General features: G+C 37.6%; 1 protein-coding gene across 1 annotated transcript in view; it reads right to left on the reverse strand.

The window, feature by feature from the left end:
* PTPRD (protein tyrosine phosphatase receptor type D) overlaps positions 1–20,323 on the reverse strand; it is a 300,998-nt gene that overhangs the window by 96,184 nt on the left and 184,491 nt on the right. The window contains 5 exon segments of the mRNA XM_075726637.1: positions 1,147–1,356; positions 7,880–7,970; positions 12,700–12,959; positions 13,847–13,947; positions 14,377–14,964. Of these exon segments, the coding sequence (XP_075582752.1) occupies positions 1,147–1,356; positions 7,880–7,970; positions 12,700–12,959; positions 13,847–13,947; positions 14,377–14,964 (1,250 nt within the window).

Raw genomic sequence — 20,323 nt, forward strand, 5'->3', positions numbered from 1 at the left:
GAAGGATAAACAAGAAACAGTACTTTGTATTTAAAAGATCAATTTTAGTACAGGTAATTTCTGACACACAGATTTTTCGCTAACTTTATAGCCAAAAGCTGTCTACTTTCTCCAGATTGAACCTTTGTGATGCAGCACCTTCAGAATTCTCTGTCTATGCTGCCACTGTCAGAAAGTGAAAGGGGAACTTTTGATTTATGTCAGAGCTTCCAGAAGGCACTTATTTTCTTTTCAAATGAAGCTATATATTCAAAAGGACTCAAATTGAAACTACTTCCTCATTGTGTTTTAGTAGGTAAATTCTGTTGACATCAAGAGAGCAATTGTAAGGTTACGCACTGGAAGCATTTGACTAGAATTCAGATTATTGGTGTAGTAGTTTCAAGTGGTTGAGCCAGCAAATGTACCTGTCAGGTTTAGGTACCAATTAGAAATATACCATATTACACACTGTATGTTAAAATGTTAATATGTATTGCAACTTCTTTGAACAGTTGTATTTCTTGTCTTTTTTTTTTTTTTTTTTTTACTATATTACATGCAGTAGATTAACTCAGGCATAAAGAGACATAACTACAAGATGAATTACATAAAGAGGAACGACAGCTCATTATTTAGCTTACCTAAGGAATTTTCCTTATTATTGAATTATTTTCTAACTTTCTAACAATTCACTGGTAAAGTCGTTAGGGAATGACTGTAACTGAAGAGGCTAGCTGTGCATGTCTCTGATTCAATGTATCTTTCCAAGAACCCTGTGTATTGAACACCACTATTCAATGGTAGTATTAAGACAAGAGAGGAACTCTTTTTTAAATACATTGAGAATGACACTACTGTGAAGTTCATGCCTCAGAACCTGTGTCAATGATCTCAAACAGCAGAGCATGTAATTTGTGAAGGATCACAACACAGCTAATAAAAGGTGATCCTTAGGTTTCAGTTAGACACAGAAGTAACACATAAAGACGCAAGCAAAATGGAAAAGGTCAAGGAATAAATTGGAACTAAGCAAGGAAACGCTTTAGAGATGCTGTGACACATATTGTACAAAAATAGCTTTTGGGATGTGGAATAAGCACTGAAAAAATGTTTTCATGATTGTGGAAAGGTAATTTTGGGATTGAAATATATTAACTAACTTACAGATTCTGAGTGCTCCATTACAGCCAACACAAAGAAGACATATTCTTGACCACTCTGCAGCTGCTTATTCTCAAAGCCACCATAATGCTTCTTATCCCCCAACGTGAACTCCGTAGGAAGAACTTCAAAGTGAGCTGCAATATATGGCTTTAATTCAACTTCCCTCCCAAGACGAATGCTTCTGCGTTTCCTAGCTATCTCCTTAAGGAGCTTTAGAACGAAGGGGGAGGGGGGGAGAGAGAGGGAGAGAAAGGGAGAAAGCAAGAACAGAAAGATAACTATAAACAATTTTAATGTAACTTATCGACAAGGTAATGAGAAAATTTAATGCATGACCATGAACTACAAAAATAGAATTTATCCACATTTCATGGGGCATATCAGTATTACTAAATTAGTTCTTGCAAAATCTTCCAATTTCTTGTCATCCTCATTAAGATAAGATACTAGGTAGCAATTGCACTGCCCAGACTACAAACATAAAACAATTAGATCAGTTTTCAGTGTATGATATTGTTGTCTCTAGGGGGGAAAAAAAAGCTAATAAAGCAATATATCTTCTCTGAGGACATACATATACACACACACATATCCTATTACACATCATATATATATACATGTGTGTGTATACACATATGAAGTCAGTCATAGACTAGAATCATAGAAGCGTTTATGTTGGAAAGGCCATTATGATAATGGAGCCCAACCGTTAACCTAACACTGCTAAGTCCACCACTAAACCATGTCTCTAAACACCAAGTCTGCACATCTTTTAAATACCTCCAGGGATGGGGACTCAACCACCTCTCTGAGCAGCCTGTTCCAATGCTTGACAGCCCTTTCAGTGAAGAAATTTTTCCTAATATCCAATCTAAACCTCCCCTGGCACAACTTGAGGTCACTTCGTCTTGTGTTATCACTTGTCACTTAGGAAAACAGACCAACACCCACCTCACTACAACCTCCTTTCAAGCAGTTGTAGAGAGTGATAAGGTCTCCCCTCAACCTCCTCTTCTCCAGACTAAACAACCCCAGTTCCCTCAGACGCTCCTCATAAGACCTGTGCTCCAGACCCTTCACCAGCTTCGTTGCCGTTCTCTGGACACGCTCCAGCACCAAAATGTCTTTCTTGTATTGAGGGGCCCAAAACTGAACACACTGGACTCAGTGGTGCTGAGTTCAAGGGGCAATCACTTCCCTAATGCATAACAATATTTTCTCCCTCCCTATGAAAGTACCTCCAGGGTACTTTCTTATCTCCTCTTTGATACAACAAAACTTAGTAATTCATATGACGTCATTATTTAAAAACCAGGCATAAAACCCACAAAATTGAAAAAAAATCCCAGTTTTTGAAAATCAATTTATATTAACTATTTTTAACTTTTTCTGGTAACTCTGAAATAGAAACAACTCAATACTAAGTAGCTATGAATAACTATTTTTTTTTCTCTCTAACATGACGACTACCAAGCACTCTGGCAATATTAAAATTCCTGAACATCTCAGGGAAAAGAGTGCTTTCCAATGTAATTCACAAACAGTAAATGAGTGCAGAAGATTTTATAGGAGTTATTTGTAAACATATCTTCCATCCTAAACCTGAAATTGATTGCCATGTTATTTGTTCAAAAGCACCAAAAGTTGTTTTCTTCATGGTTTGTACCACACTACACAATAGATTGGTCATAGGAATCTGTAACAGGACCTATGAATCCTGAGACAATTTTTCTACTGCTGGACAACAAAATACTATCTACCACCCTATCATACACAACCCATGCTTCAGATTTTAACTGCCCAATCTCATTTGCAAAATGCAACTTTTCCTTGTTTCATGAAACATTTCTTCTGATGAACAAAGCTAAAATTTACATCAGGACATTTACAAGATTAGATGCTAGGCTTAAACGTGCAAAACATAAACTACCTCATGAAGAAACTTAAGCTCAGCTGGTATAATCTACTGATGAATTACTTATTAAATCAGACAAATGCTTATTCAATATATTTTATCACTTTAGATATACTGGCATTCAACAAAAATTAATCTGATTTGATTACAAGGAGCCTGAACTTTTCCTGGGTGATAAGTGATGACTTCTAAGGCCTATTTATGGTTCACCTCATTTTTCACTTATGAAACTTCTTCAATGTCCTGTAGTCTCAGACTTCAATCATAAATTTTCGCAAGGTCACACAGTTGTTTTAGGCCTTTCACCACACAAACAGTGCTAATACAATAGATTAGCAAAAACTTCTGTGTTAGGAGGAGAAGGAGACAAATCTCCAGACCTAGATAGAGATCAATTAAAAAAGAGATTAAAATCTAGTCTTCACTATATTTTTTGACTTTAAAGAATATGCTTAGTCAGGGAAGCTCTCTCTTGCTTCAGCCTCTTCTTCAGTGTCAGGCCTCAGCTTAGTTAGCACATCTTGCTTTCCCCACATGGGATCTTGTATTTTGCAATGATCTCTAAAGGTCCCTAACAACCCAAAGCATTCTATGATTCTATGATTCTGTGATTCTATGAACAATTCTAATGCATGCAAAACAATCTACTGTTAACTTTGCTACTAGACAGAAGCTTTTAATAAGGATTACTTTAACACCCCTTCTCCTTGAAGTATGTATTTCACACACAGGCTACAGATAACATATGCAAGCAACCTGTAGCACTTGGATCCAAACTTCCTTAACATTGAGGGCATTTGGATGTTACCCCTTTGAAGATCTACAGAGTCAACTGCTTTCCAGCTCTAAGGCTGAGTCTGTTGTCTGTTGCAGAGATTTTACATTCAACTCTACCAGTTTCTGTGCTCCAACACAAAAGCTACACTGCAATGGATCCCCTGAGCAAAAAAGAACTGGCCATAACTTGAGACTAGATATCGTTATTCATTATTCAAGGACTCTATTACAATCAGAAGTCCATACTTCTCTTTCATTCTTCCTAAACAGTTTAATGAGCAGCTAGAGTAAATTTGCATGGTATAAAAATGAGGACAGTAGAGAACTGTAATATTAAGAAGATTTCTATTTAGCTGCTTTATTGAAGGTGACTCTCACATCTGCTGGTAGCTTCCTATGGCCCAGGTAGAGTTACTGAGGGAAGAACATGAGGCAGAGACTAATAAAAATTTGTTCTAGGTTGTGTCAGCCCTTATAGGATCTGCTGAGGGAAGTGCTCTGTGAAAAGTTGGTATCTATATGAGGCCATCCTTTATACAGATAATAACAGCTATGCAGAGGGCTGAGTACTGACTATCCTGAAATCTGCTGAAACACAAAGGTAGATATTCAGGTAATAACAATGTGATATGTGTACTAACTGGAAGTCAGGAGCTGTAAGTAGTGCAGTATGAGGAGAGGTACATGGCTTGAACCATCCCTGAAGATAATTGATATTTTCATTAACGGGTACAGTTTCCACTGGAATTTAAAGTTATTTGTGTGGCTACCTCAAATAAATTCTTTATCATGTGTTTCCAGATTACACCATATTTACAATTTAGATTTTAAATAACTCATAATAAAATCTCAAAATACTGCAAGGGATGTGAAATCAAAATTAGACTGAGATTGAAAGGGGAAGAAAAATGTTTGATCTTAATTATTTCTTGCATTTGAATTAGTAACATAAAATGCACATATTTAACAGATAGCAATGCTGAACTACTGTGTTACAGTGGGTGAAGTGATCAGAAACTGAGTTTTGGCTATGAATCCTAAAAGTTAATTAGCCTGAGTCAAACAAAATGTGTTCAACTTTTTCAGAGGTGGTTATTTATCATTTAAGGCCAGCTACACTTAGGTGTGTTTCTGTGTAGATAAAAATTTTGTCTGTGAGACTGATTACACATGACTGAATAGACCTCAGGTGAACCTCTGGCCTCATTCATGTTTCATATATAAATTGGGTTGCTGCCAAATATCATTACCTGCACATGTATCTCCTGTTGTACTTTATATCAAGATTTCAATAAAATTACTGAATTGATTTAAGACTTAAAATGCAGGCTTTTATTTAGGTTTTATTGCTTACAAATCTAAAGTAATCCTACTATGTAATACTTACTGCAAATAATAGTATTTTATTTATGTCATTTATTTGCATGCCATATCAATTTAAAGTCACTAGATCTCATGATATTCAAAATAAAATGAAATTTCAAGTTAATAAAGAAGTGTTGTATCTCTAAAAACTATTATTTTCAGATACACAGAATCTAGTCCATTGTCTGCTCTTTTAAGATTCTGCATCCCTCTTAGTTTCTTTCAGAATTGAGGTTCAAGGAACCAGAAAGATTAGGTAAATACAGTAAGGCTGGAGAGTCTTTTGGACTAGTGAGTTATGTACTGGAGTTAACACTCCAAAGTAATGTTTTCAGGAAATACTTTTCTTCTGACAATCTAAACAAAGTATTTGGAACATACTTCTTTGGAAAATCTATTGCCCAACCCTTTCTGATACTAGCCAGATATCTGAGATTGCACTAAAAAAAAGATATGCACAAGTATCTTCATTTGACCATCAGGAACTACTTGCTTGGATACTAGTGTGGCTAGTTTTTGTGAGGTTTTTTACAAATTTTTTATTGTGCCACTGCTTTCACATGTTTGTCAGGAATAGTACACCTAGTAACAATATGCATATATTTTCTAAAGCTGGAAGTAAAACAGTATTTTAAATAATAGAAAATGGATGAATTAGTGTGAAATACAGTCTCTGCCTGCTTTTGATTTTTTCCCTAGTCAGTACTTACTATATGTATTGGTGGCTATTGTAAAAGATGCATTAAGGTTTTTAGTTCTTTATCAGAAATAATTTTCATTTTCCGGTCAATGCATATCTTATTTTTGTCACCATTAATTCTACAATGTGGTCTCAATTATATCAGTAGAAGTGGGAAACAACCCATCCTGACCCAAATATTTCTGAATTAATAAATGCTCTTTATCAATCTGTTATACAGATTAATGCACTGCAACTTGCAGGATGATTAAAATGACCCTTTGTTATGGGCATCAGCAGGACCCATAGAATTTAATTGCCAAAAAGTTCAATGTCATCTGCCACCTATCCTTTAATCTGTTAATGCTGCTGAATGTGACTGCAGTCTTTGGATGTTAAAAGTGGGTGGTAGTATTAAATCAGTTTTCCATTACTGTATGGATCTTGCTGTCAGAGTTTTACTGTTTAACTGTATTTGATGTCACCTAGGACTATGATCATGAGCTGACGGCATTTAGAATCCAAGTTCTTTTAAAGGGAAGAAGTTAATAGATCAAATCAAGCCATTGCTGCAATTGAGTCAAATGAGATGATCACATAAATAAAACTGGTCAAGAGGAAACACAGGCTTCAATCAGTCAGTCAGCAGTAACAAAAACCATGCCTTCCTTTGAACAACTGTTTTTAATCTTCTGATTAAGGATTCTTTTGTTGCTGTACGTATTCTTCTTTGCCTTTTCTGATCAGAAAACAGACTAAAGACTGAAAGACCTCTGTTTATATTTTGAAAGCTTTCTACAGCAGTGTTAGTTTGGTGAAGATCTTTATTTTCTTTACATTTTGGTGCAAACATTGAAATTGATATTCATTCTGTCAATGGGAAGAGGGGAAAAAAAGCCTTGTGATTGCTCACAGATGATCATTACTTCCCAGGTGATTGTATTAGGAGGAAGCATATGGTGAAGCATCTCTGTAACATAAAACTCTTGAATCCACCAAAAGAAAATGGAAAAATAGACAGGATCCAATCAAAAGTTCACTATATCAGGAGTAAAGAAACTAACTTTGATCTTTGGTCTTTGAATTGCAGAGATATTACATGTACAAATTACCACAGCACCTGAATGAGATCTAAAATCCTAGCCAGATAACAACAGTAATAACACCACCACCTGTCTTTTGTACAGGGTCTTCATATGGAGCTCTCAAAAGAGCTTTACAATGGTAAATATTAGTATTATTCCAAATTTACAGATGGAAAGAACAAAGACAAGTTTGCCTAAGCTATATTGTCCTTCAGTAAAACAGAAGACAGGAATAGAATGCTGGCACTATACTTCCTGGAATTATTATTATATCAAAAACATAATGAATTGATTTCTAGTATTACTGGGCTTATTCCTAAAGTGAAAGTACTTCCACCCTTCGGGTTAATGTCATTTATAGTGTCAAATGATGACACAATGTTGCTCTTTCCCACTTCATTCATTTATTGCTGAGCACAAAATGTCAGTAGAATGGAGGCTACTGTAAAAGTTTCCTAACCAGAAGCATTACAGTATGTGAGAATCAGGTAGAAACAGCACAAGAAGGTCAAATGTTAAATTGCAGTGCAAATTGCAATTTAACATTTGTTACAAGCTTAGTAAACACCCCACTAATGAACCAGACCTTTATTAGAGTTCATATCATTGGTGATTAAGCTTTTGCTGACAACTCATTTCACCTCCTGAACTTTTGCATTACACTTCACAATAGGAAAAGAATAAAATATTAATGCCAACAAAGATCAGACAGTTTGTGTGCTTTATTGCAACTTAATGTCTTTATTGTCTTCTAAGTAATTTGAACTTCTGTTTCAGTCTCCACAGGCTAATTCAAATAGAAATACAAAATATCCTGACAACCAAAACTTCTAAAACTGGTGTGTTAATTACATACCACTGATAGATTGTTTCTTTAATAAAGGAGAAGACAACAACAAAAACATACAGTACCTCATCTAGTTCCATTTCATCTGGACTCTCCCATGGTTTGATAAATTTTCCACGAGACCTCTTCAAAGGCACAATAACTATGTAATAACCTCTGTAAAGGAAACAGTTGGACAAAAGTGAAGTTGAAGGAAAAGGAACAGATAAATTGATGGAGTAGGTGTCTGTTCAGAAGAACTTAGGAGAACTGCAGTATGTTGAGAGCAAACCTTTGCACTTTATTATACCACTGCAGCCTTCCAAACATGGTTGTAAAGATTCACACTCTTGAAACTACATCCAGTGTAAAACATTTGACAAATAAATGGCACTAATTACCTGCCTTTTCATGTAAACATATAAATATGTATAAGAAACTTTAATTACAATGTTCTAAAATGCCTACATGTCTGACTGTAGTTTATTATTTCATTTGAAATACAAGAGTGATGGCATATTTGTGCCCTGCCACCATCACACTGTGAAAAAAACCCAAACCCCTAAATTGAAACATATTACCATATATTTACATCTCAATTATCACCCCATCTTCCCCCATTTTCATGTATAATCAGAACAGTAGGTTAACATAATGTGTTTATTGATGCCAATACTATTATAAACAGAAAATAAAGAAGACATAGCGCACATTCCACCTACACACTCTTTACTTTTGAGTATCAATCACCATCAGCTTTATCTACTTAGGATTCTGTTCACAGTCATAGACAAGAAAGCTTGATGTATGCTCTCTTTACAGCTAGGATTTGCAAATTACATATACCAGTTTTCCTCAGAAACATTTTCCTGAAAACATCTTCCTTCCTTCCGCCCCCGGAGACTAGTAAATTATACTTTCTAGTATAATAGAGATATCGCACTTTCCCTCTTTGTTTCACAAAGCCTGGACCCGTGTCAGGCAGATCCATAATTTCACATTAGTGTGAGGAGAGAAGCAGTAGAATCACAACAGCAGGACATCCAGGATGATATAATATACATCTTCTTGATAAATACACTTGTCAAAAAGTCAAGCACTCTCCATCTCAGAGGACAGGGAAAGAAGCTACTCCTCTTTGTTTCTAGTAACAACAGAGCTTATTAAGAAGCTGTCTCTGGCTCTTCATTATGGAAGATAATTTTAGTGTCTCATGGACCATCTTCTTCTCTTCCAGTCTCCCATTTTTTACAGCCTATTCAACCTTCTGCAGCACTGACTATTCATTTTATTCATGCAATGCAGTTGAAAAACCTAAAGTAATTAATGAAAGACAGTTGAGAGAAAAGGACTTGCCTTACAATTGATCAAAAACTGTATCAGTCTAAAGTGACTCTGTAAACTATCTTTCTTCCATACAAGTGCATGCCATTGGTCCACTTTAATGGTCTCTTCATAATTAAAGCTCCTTCCCATAAAAGAAATGTAATAAAACTTTTGGATTTTTAACTACTGTAGTAAATACACATCTTTATTAATTTTTGTGTTAAGAAATTTGAGAAATTTCTCTGTGGAAATGCTGAGCTCCAACAGGAGGTGCTGGAAACAAGGAGTATTGGCCACAAGTTTTTAACTGCTGCTCACTGCCTGTATTCCAGTATTTAAATAAAATCTGCAGCATGCATTCTTATAGTAGCAATATGATAAAGCACCTTTTACACTGATGTTCTTATTCAAAACTAGTAAGGCTGGTTGAAACCAGATTTTAAATCTGGATATGTATTTAAAAAAAATTCTTTGGTTACATGAATAACAAATCCTAGTGAATGCTGATTTATCCATGTATACAATAACTACAACCTATATACCTTTTCTTTAACAGATGCCTAAGAATAAAGACAGAGTAATTGCGACGTGGCCCCTATATGTCTTTCAGACATCGAAGATACATCTACTGGATGAACTGTACATTAGTCTCTTACTTATCCTTTTTTTTCTTCTTTTTCTTTTTTAAGCTAACAGAATGTTCATACTTTTTTTTCAATCAAGGAACATCCAGTATGTAAATGTTACTTTCACACTCTCTTCATGCATGCCTCCCACTCATAACTTTGATCATCCACTAAGACTTTCAGCACATACAGAGTATTTTAAAGCTGAAAGCACAAGTACACCAACAGCAAGCAGAAAAATGAAACTGGTCACATAAATATACAGTCCTGCAAATTGTAAAGGACAACAAAGTTCTGTTATTTCTAGCTAACTCCAGAAAATGCAGCAACTCTTGAAAAACGTGTTTGATCGTTTGCTTTATTATTTGCTTGTTTGTTTTGAGGGTTTTTTTTGGGAGGGAAGAGTGAGAAATTGAGGTTTTGCTTGGATATTGCTTGAACTACTGAGTATTACAAATGCCAAAGTCTTCCGTAAAACTCTGTTTTTACCTAAGCCTTTGCAAAGATGGAAGAGATTCAGAGAAACATGAACTGTCCTTTACGTAAAAAAATTGCTTTGGATTAGCCCAAAATACTACAGGAAAATGAAGAAATTGCTCATTTGAGATGATGCCAGCAAAAGAGATCCATTTTACCAAGCATAGGGTGAGCTCTGCTACAGTTTCTATCCTGTACCACCATAAAACATCAAAATAATGAAAATTACTTCCACCATCTTTAATAAATTACAAAGGCTCTTATAACACTACCCTCAATCCCGTTAGTATTTACCTATAATTCATTAGAGCAAACTAACTTTTTCACCTTCTGTGTAATTAGTATTATTGAAAGATTCTCAGTGTATAGTACTTCATAGTAAGATAGAGACAATCATGAGCATATAATGTACCCATAGAGGAACAGCAACTGTAAAAATGTCAACATAACTATTACACAAAATTGTTCTTCCCATACAAGGACTATAGCTGCAATAATCTTACTTATTCTGGCAAGCATCAGGTAAACTTTTTCTGTTAAGTATGTAGTTGCTTTGGTATGCCTGCTTCCAAGGGTCAAGTCAATCTTTTTTTGTTGTTTTGTTTTTCTATCTCAAGCCCGATCACATCTTCTTAGGAAACAGATGTAGAAGGAGGAGATACATAACTTGCAAAATTGGTAGTTGGACCCCATGTACCTTTCCTGATGTCACTTACTCTCTTTCATTTTTTTACACTACATAAAAGGAAGGACATCATCTCTTTTTCCACCGCTGGCTTCTGCTACTGTTTGACCAGCTGCCCTGCACTTTTTTCTCTCTGTGAATGCTCTGCCTCATAAATCTTTTTTGACTCATTCCATCTTCAGTCTTCCTTAGCTGCATTTGTTACTGACTGCATCTTACTCAATCTAATGATAATGGCTACATTTTGCAGTTTTTCATCCTTTTAATATCTCAAATGACATTTCCTTCTTGACCTCACCTGCGTCAAAATCCTTAGTCAAAAATGAAAAAGGGGAGCAGCTTTCTACAAAACAGTCAGTAAAAATCCACCAGGGAGAGGACAAGTTGAATTCCCAACAATATTTAATGACTTGCTCATTTTCCTCCCCATTTCCTTTACATTACACATGGGAATCTTATAGACGAACAACAATAACTATAAGCAGAGCAATAACACTTATTGATTGTACCATGCTTCATGTTTTCTTGGCAAATCTTTATTGTCTAACCTTTCTAATCCCTGCTGACCATGTGCTGTCAACTCTTTAGTCCTATTTCTGCTGTTTAAATCTCCACAGCGCCTTTTCCCTGAAAATCTAATAACCTCTAGTAAACTCTCTGGCAAATTTTTCAGCAAAATCTCCTGTTTTCTTCCTGGGACTAGTGGAGAGGACCTAAGATTTTTCTTTTAATAAAAAACTTCAGAATTAATTCATCTGAATTAATATAAGTGCAGTAACAATTCTTTAAAACTCCACGTAAATCTGGAATGACTAAGTCTAAGTACTTCAAGGGGTTGCAGCATGGTAACTACCCATTGATGGGTTATCCATTCTTCTTGAAAGGATACATTGTTCAAAACACAACTGGCTTCCTTAATGCCTCTTTCCTATTCAAAATCAGTGATGAAACACAAAAGCACTCTACAACTACAAACTGAAGGACAATCCTTCTCCACATATTTCCATCTAGATTTTACTCAGTCTTACATACTTGCCTACATGACAAACTTATAGAATAGTTCCAGTTGGAAGGGACCTACAATGATCATCTAGTCCAACTGCCTGACCACTTCAGGGCTGACCGGAAGTTAAATTATTAAGGGCATTGTCCAAATGACACTGACAGGCATGGGGCATCAACCACCTCTCTAGGAAACCTGTTCCAGTGCTTGATCACCATCTCGGTGAAGAAATGCTTCCTAATGTCCAGTCTATACCTCCCCTGGCACAGCTTTGAACCACTCCTATCACATGATACCAGGGAGAAGAGATCAGCACCTCCCTCTCCAGCTCCCCTCCTTAGGAAGAAAGAGTAATGAGGGCACCCCTCAGCCTCCTTTTCTCCAAACTAGACAAACCCAAAGTCCTTAGCTACTCTTCATAGGACATGCCTTCCAGCCCTATCACCAGATTTGTTGACCTCTTGCTGGATGCATTCAGGTACCTTAACAATGGAATCTGTCATTTGTTCTTGTTAAATCTCAAACCACTGATGATTGCCCAATGTTCCAATCTATCTAGATCCCTCTGCAAGGCCTCTTGTCCCTCAAGAGAGTCAACAGCACCTCCCAGTTTAGTATCGTCAAATATTAGTCCAGTATTAGTCGAAACATTACTGCAGAGTGCTGTACTCTCTGTACCGTTATGAAGACTAAAGCCCTGGTCCACCACTACAACTCTAGATTTTATTAACAGTAAGAATAATCGTCTTCCTGGAGATAAAAACAATGGTATGTCATTCATTCACTCACTTTATATTCTCATTTGAAGGTACTTCTGGAAGTTCCACAGTTATCATGCCATCTAAGTTGGTCTTTCCAATGAAGACTGGCTTGGTGCGAAGCACATCTGGTGCAGTCTTTGCTGTCACTCTGTGCTGAAGACCCCCAGCACTATTCCCTCTGTTCGTCAGCACAAATGAATATGATGTCTCTGGCTTCAAGTTAGTGATCAGCTTTTGAGTAGCACGTCCATCAACCTCCACCACCATTTTCCCATCATCATAAAGGATCTAAGTCAATATACAAATTGAAGGTGGTTTTGGTTACTAAGACAAGGCAACTGATACTGTCTCTCTGAATTCAGGAATGAGCCTAGCTATAAATTTGAAATGAAAGTTATTGGGCATTTTAGGCTGTAAGATAGTACTGAATTCTCTACTGCAATTAAATACAGTTTCAGGGGAAAAAAAGAACTACATTAATTTAAAGCAGTGTAAGCATTCCTAAAATCAAATTTCACTTACTCAAATTCAGTAGTTTTGCTTGAACCCAGCATTTACATCAAGGTAAACTTGTTGTTAAAGGTACCTTGACTTTTTCATTCATACTCCTTATTCAGAAAGGTTTTTGCAACATTTAGTTCATAAAATACTGCTCTTCACTCGCCTGAGATGCCTGAGATGACACAAGTGATGAAGAATAATGCAGAAGAAATGCCAGCCAGACTGCAGGTTATATTGAGTCTCCTTATCTGGCTAATGCTATAGTTAATGGAGTAAAAGAGTTGTAACGCAAAAATGTGTTGTAAATGTGAGGAGACAAGAACCAAAATAGTACTCAGTTACAGTCATTACAGAAATTACTTAAAAAAGAAGAAAATTATTCTTTTTTTTCACTGTTTTCTCTAAAATATAGTAGCAACAAACTCCAAATTAGCATGGTGTTCATACCATGCATAATAACCAGTATGAGCCTGACTTTGAAATACTGCAACAAAAGTGGAAAGCTCATATTGTCAGACAACCGCATTAACAGCTTGGGTCAATATTGCTGATTAGTTTGCATTCTTAAATACAGCAGTACCAAAAAATTTCACATATTCAGTAAGCTACTTAACCAGGCGAATTACATCCTCTAGTTTCTGTATTTTCTCTCATACTAATGGAAAGTAACTTACTTTGAAAGGCAAGGCTGAATTGTAATTTTCTGGAATTTCCCAGGACAGCAAAACAGAAGTCTTCATTACAGCTTTAACATGAAAATTTTTTGCAAACACTGCTGGAAAAAAAGAAACAATGTACATAAACAGCATCTTGGAGCTCAGATCTTGTCATATTTCCACTGCTACCTGGGAGTATTAGATTTCCATTTAGGTCAAAAAACAATGAGGATTCAATTCTCCTACCTGTTTGCTCATATTTAAATATCACATTTTAACTCCTTCTCACTCTTATCTAGTGACAACCCAACACATACATTTTCCTTACCTGAAAAAATTGTGAAGATGTTAGCCAGAACTGGCTTGGCAAGGGACAACTGAATTCTACGGCATCCAAAACATATTAAGATTTACATACTTTACCTTTTGTGTTTGATGAACCTATTTTTATGAATGGGCCGGTCAGTTTTATTTACAGCTTCAAAAACACTGATATCCAAAGACTGATACTCCTTTAAAGGTCAACGCCATAAGCAGACAAATCCTACCTTGATCCACAGGTAGTGTCCTGAACTGGACACTTGGACTATATGGACCAGGCCCTTTGCTTGTGTGGGCACGTACTTTTACATCATATGTGGTATCTGGTTTTAAGCCAGCAAGTGTCATAGTGGTATCAGCAGGAACAACAGGGAGTTCAACTGGCTGGTAAGCAACATTGATATCTCTGTACAAGATGGTATATTTGGTGATAATGCCATTTCTCTCTGCCAAGAGTGGCATCTGCCAAGTTAATTGAACTGATGTAGAAGTAGAGCTTTCCGAGTGAAGATTTTGGGGAAATCCACTGGGTACCTCTTCAGGAACAGAAATCTCTTTAACCATCTCTTCCCCAAAGCCCACTTTATTTCTAGCTGAGAGCCTGAAGACATAAGAAGCTCCTTTGTGAATGTCTGTGGCTGTGAAGTGATCTTCCTTCTCTGAGAACTCCATGGTCGTAAATGCATCCATGTCTTTGCGACCAAACTTCAGGCGATAACCCTGCAGCGGGCCAAAAGTGTCCACAGGAGGGTGCCACTGAATTAAAGCCGTGTTCATCTGTGTGTGGCTAATCACAAGCCGAGGTTTGCCTGGAACTGTAGCACAATGTTATTTAAAGATGATAAACACAGACAGAATTTCATGTACAATTCGTAAGGTTAGTTTTAGCAGCAATAGGGATAAATTTTCTCTTCTCTCACTCTCAGTTCCACAAATTACTGCCTTATGGAAGAAATAATGTCTGCCTCCTGCACCACTGAGTCATACAGTATAACGAACTATGACAGTAAAGCCATTTACTGTTTGTTGTCTTCTTCCCTTATCATTATTTCTAAATACAGAGAACATTTAGAGGCACAGGACTTGGGAACACAAGTCAAGAAGCAAAACTTCAAACAGACATCTTATGAATGGTTCTGTCTCACTTACAAATCCTTTCTTGCAAAAAAAGAGTATTGTCATAGCATTCATTAATTTAACCCAAGGCACATTTCCGCCATTCCTGTAAATGGAAAATAATGATGCCACTACTACTGGTCTGACTTCCCTTCTACCACATTTTAACTATCAATGGCAAAAGTTATTTTAGACACATCTAGAAACTTGTTATTTCTCTATTATTATTACTACTACTAGTAATGAAGTGCTGCTAGAAAGCTATGACCTGATTGCCATAACCGAAACCTGGTGGGACAAAGCCCATGACTGGAATGTGGCTATTGATGGCTACAGGCTGTTCAGAAGGGACAGGCGAGGAAGGAGAGGCGGAGGTGTTGCTCTCTACATAAAGAAATCAATACAGTGTGAAGACCTATCCCTGAAGAACAGCCACGAGCAGGTCGAAAGCTTACGGGTAAGAATCAAAGACAGAGGAAACAAGGGGAACCTCGTGCTTGGTGTCTACTACAGGCTGCCTGATCAAGGGGAGCCTACTGACGAAGCCTTCTTCCTCCAGCTCCAGGAAGCTTCGTGCCTGCAGACTCTCATCCTACTAGGGGACTTCAACTACCCTGACAATTGCTGAAAAAGCAACACAGCGAGCTGTAGGCAATCCAGAAGATTCCTGGAATGCATAGACGATAACTTCCTAAGCCAGGTAATAGACACACCTACCCGAGGGGACGCGATACTGGACCTGATGGTCACCAATGCAAGTGAGCCCACTGGTGATGTCAAGCCTGGAGGCAGCCTGGGCTGCAGTGATCACGCATTAGTGGAGTTCACACTCCTGAGAGATATGGGAAAAGCGAGGATTATAGTCAGGACCCTAAATTTTAGAAAAGCAAAGTTCCAGCTCTTCAAGGAGTTAGTCAGCAAGACCCCCTGGGAAATGGTCCTCAGGGACAGGGGAACAGAACAGAGGTGGCAGATCTTGAAGGACACCTTCCAGAGAGGAAAGAGCTCTCAGTCCTCAAGTGTAAGAAATCACGCAAGGAAGGGAAGAGACCAGCATGGCTGAGTCGAGACCTGCTGGTCAAACTAAAGAGCAAGAGGGAACTGCACAGGCGGTGGAAGCAGGGACAGGCATCCTGGGAAGAGTACAGGGAAGCTGCCCAGCTCTGTAGGGATGGGGTCAGGAAGGCCAAGGCACAGCTGGAGCTGAATTGGGCAAGGGATGCAAAAAATAACAAGGGCTTCTACAGGTATGGCAGCCAGAAAAGGAGGGTTAAAGAAAGCATACTCCCCTGAGGAACAAGAATGGCGACCTAGTATCAATAGACAAGGAGAAGGCTGAGGTACTCAACAACATTTTTTCCTCAGTCTTCAGTGGCAACCTCTCTCCTCACCCCTCCTGAGTCAATGGACTGCAAGATGGGGACCAGGGGGGTAAAGCCCCTCCCACTGTAAGGGAAGATCAGGTTCCAGACCACCTAAAGAACCTGAATATACATAACTCTATTGGACCTGATGAGATGCATCTGAGTCCTGAGGGAATTGGCTGATGTAGTTGCCAAGCCACTCTCCATGATATTTGAAAAGTCATGGCAGTCAGGTGAAGTCCCTGTGGACTGGAAGAAGGGAAACATGCCCATTTTTAAAAAGGGAAGAAAGGACTCACAACGTCGTTCTCTCTAAATTGGGGAAATACGGATTTGATGGGTGGACTGTTTGGTCGATAAGGAATTGGCTGGATGGTTGCATCCAGAGGGTAGTGGTCAACGGCTCGATGTCCAAATGGAGACCAGTGACAAGTAGTGTCCCTCAGGGGTCCGTACTGGGACCAGTGCTGTTTAATATCATCATCAATGACATAGACAGTGGGATCGAGTGCACCCTCAGCAAGTTTCCAGACGACACCAAGCTGAGTGGTGCAGTTGACACGCCAGAAGGATGAGATATCATCCAAAGGGACCTGGACAAGCTGGAGAGGTGGGCCTGTGTGAACCTCATGAGGTTCAACAAGGCCAAGTGCAAGGTCCTGCACCTGGGTCAGGGCAATCCTGTCGAGGACAGGCTAAGAGAGTTGGGGTTATTCAGCCTGGAGAAGAGAAGGCTGCAGGGAGACCTTATTCTGGCCTTTCAGTACTTAAAGAGGGCCTATAGGAAAGATGAGGGCAATCTTTTTAGCAAGGCCTGTTGTGACAGGGTAAGGAGTAATGGTTTTAAACTAAAGGAGGGTAGATTTACACTGGATATAAGGAAGAAATATTTTACAATGAGGGTGGTGAAACACTGGAACAGGTTGCCCAGAGAGGTAGTGGAGGTCCCATCCCTAGAAATATTCACGGTCAAGCTGGATGGGGCTCTGAGCAACCTGATGTAGTTAAAGCTGTCCCTGCTCACTGCAGGGGGGTTGGGCTAGATGACCTCTAAAGGTCCCTTCCAACCCAAAGCATTCTATGATTCTATGATTCTATCACTACTACCACTAATAGAAATGGAGAAATTACAAGTTTCTAGATGTGTCTAAAATAACTTTTGCTATTGATAGTTAAAGTATGGTAGAAGGGAAGTCAGACCAAGCTTGTCATCAACAATCATTAGTATGTATGAGAGAACCCTATCATTCCACTTTCCATACACAAATCACCTCCAGCATGGCTGTTTCAGCTTGGAGCGGTAGCACAGTTTGGAATCTAATTTATTGATCCTCCTGGCTTATCACATATGATTCAGTTTCCAGCATGGTGTTGGTGCATCTGAACTGGATTTCTTCTGAAGAAGACTAAATCGGAAGCTTTTCTGAACCTGCACACCAGATACACTCAAGTCCTTAATTGGGACGTATTGGTCCAAACTGACGATTTGTCTTTCAGAGAAGTTCAGACTGTAAGTGTGGTGAGGACTTTCAGTCTAGAGGATCAAGTTAGCCCTAATCGAGGGGGAAATCCCATGATACAACTTAGATGGTGTGTATTTTTGGAGTCCCAATATCAATTGCTCTTACTTACTGTTTCTATTTAATTTATATATTTATTTTTATTTATTAGTTTATTCATATTCATTTATATACTTATATATTTAATTTATATTTTCATTAATATTTCTACTTCAAAGTAGTCTGTTTCTATTTCAATGATTTATTTGATAATGAAGCATATCCATAACTATTTAGAAATTTAGCGTACATTGTGTACCAATGCCTGACAGGTGAAGAGACTAGAATAGTTTTGGGAATAGTAGTGCCATGATAACAGAGTCTTCCATGAAGATTAATTAGTTCCATCCACATTCAAAGCCTTTCCATGTGAATGTAACTGTTACACGGTGAGCTCTGCTTCCTGTATTTAAACACTTCAATGGATTTTGTTATTTATCTTCAGTTCTCAGCCACCCAGCAAATCAGATTCTTATTGTCAGAAGTTCTGACTACCATTCCGTAATGAATTAAAAATAAGGAGGCAGGAAAGGCATGGCTTGAAGAAAATTCTCCATTTAATAAGCTCTTTCCTCATTATATCTGTCATAAGTCAGGACATTACTTCTAATTGAATAAGAATTATAGCTAGTTTTTACATAAATTTTCCAAATATTCTTCCTTTTATTTGTCTAGTTCACCTGCAAGTATTATTTCCAGGAATTTTGTAAGTTTTTTCCTACATTTTCTGCTGCATAAAGAATATTTTTCTGACTAGTTCTGCCTTTTCCTCATTGATTATTATGAGCCTTTATGGAACAAAGAAAAGCTGTGAAGGCCTTTTGCAGGCCATATTTTTCTCTACATTATATCTATCACTGAAACCAACGGAGCATACGAAAGAGAAGAAGAGTCCACACAAATAGAATAATAACTCCTTCAGCTTTCAAGAGAAGAGATTGCTGGAAGATGTCACTAAATTATTTAGTGATAAAGTGCTTTTTTTTCTTGTGGAAGACCTCACAGTTAGAACTACTTTTTTGACATTTGTGTTAACTACAGAGAAAGAAATTACTGCTTGCTCTTGATCAGAATAGGTGAACTAATAAAGCTTACTTATCCAATAAAATACCCTGCGATTAAAATGGTAAATAACAATGGTCACTTTTTTTTTTTTAATATGGAGCCTATCTGATTTTGCAAGGAGTATGAGTTTCCTTTTAGTTAACATACAACTATTGATAGAGAAAGAAAATGCTTCTCTCTCTCTATTTCCAGATAGCTTTCAGTTAACATTTTATTTTAGTATGATCACTTGTGAATATTACAGTCTTGTGGGACAAACGGCAGGATTCTGTGCAGTCTTATATACAGTAGTGTCATGGAATAGCTCTATCTAGAAACTTCTGATAATAATACCTGAGTTTGCCGTGAGCCCAAATGAAGTGAAATTGACCATGAAAAAATACATTCTCTGATCTGATGAAGTCCACCTCTGTTACTACACAGCAAGATGTCCCTCACACACCCGTTTGCCACAGTCATTACACCAAACATTTAGAATCATAGAATCATAGAATTGTTTAGGTTGGAAAAGACCTTTAAGATCATCCAGTCCAACCATTAACCTAACATTACCAAGTCCACACTAAACCAATTAAGTGTAGACTAGACTAAACCATGTCCCAAAGTGCCACGTCTACCCGTTTTTTGAACGCTTCTAGGGATGGTGACTCCACCACATTTGTAATGGCATGCTATTACTAGAAGTTCATGCAAGCTGCCTTTGCCAAATTACCCAAAGTAATTTGTTTCTGTCAGCTGCTATACCATACACCACCATCTTAATGTAAATTTTCTCCTCTTAGCTGAAATCTGTATTGATTGAAATCTGTATGTTCAGCACAGAGAGTAAATTCCAAACAATGGACAGGCTGTTGTGCTATGAGATTCTTCAACTACTATGACCCAGAAATTAAAGGTCTGATTAAATTCTCCATAAAACTTGTATTATATCACTGACTAGTAAGTCCTAACTTTTATCAAGGTCTTGTTAATCACATATTTTGTAATTTTTGTCCCAAGTAATTTAAAATTTTCAAATACTTTGACTTGGAAATGTTCAGCAACATTTTTTCTTCCATCTGATTTCAAAA

This window comes from Pelecanus crispus, chromosome Z (genome assembly GCF_030463565.1).
Source record: "Pelecanus crispus isolate bPelCri1 chromosome Z, bPelCri1.pri, whole genome shotgun sequence".
In the NCBI taxonomy this organism is placed as follows: Eukaryota; Metazoa; Chordata; class Aves; order Pelecaniformes; family Pelecanidae; genus Pelecanus; species Pelecanus crispus.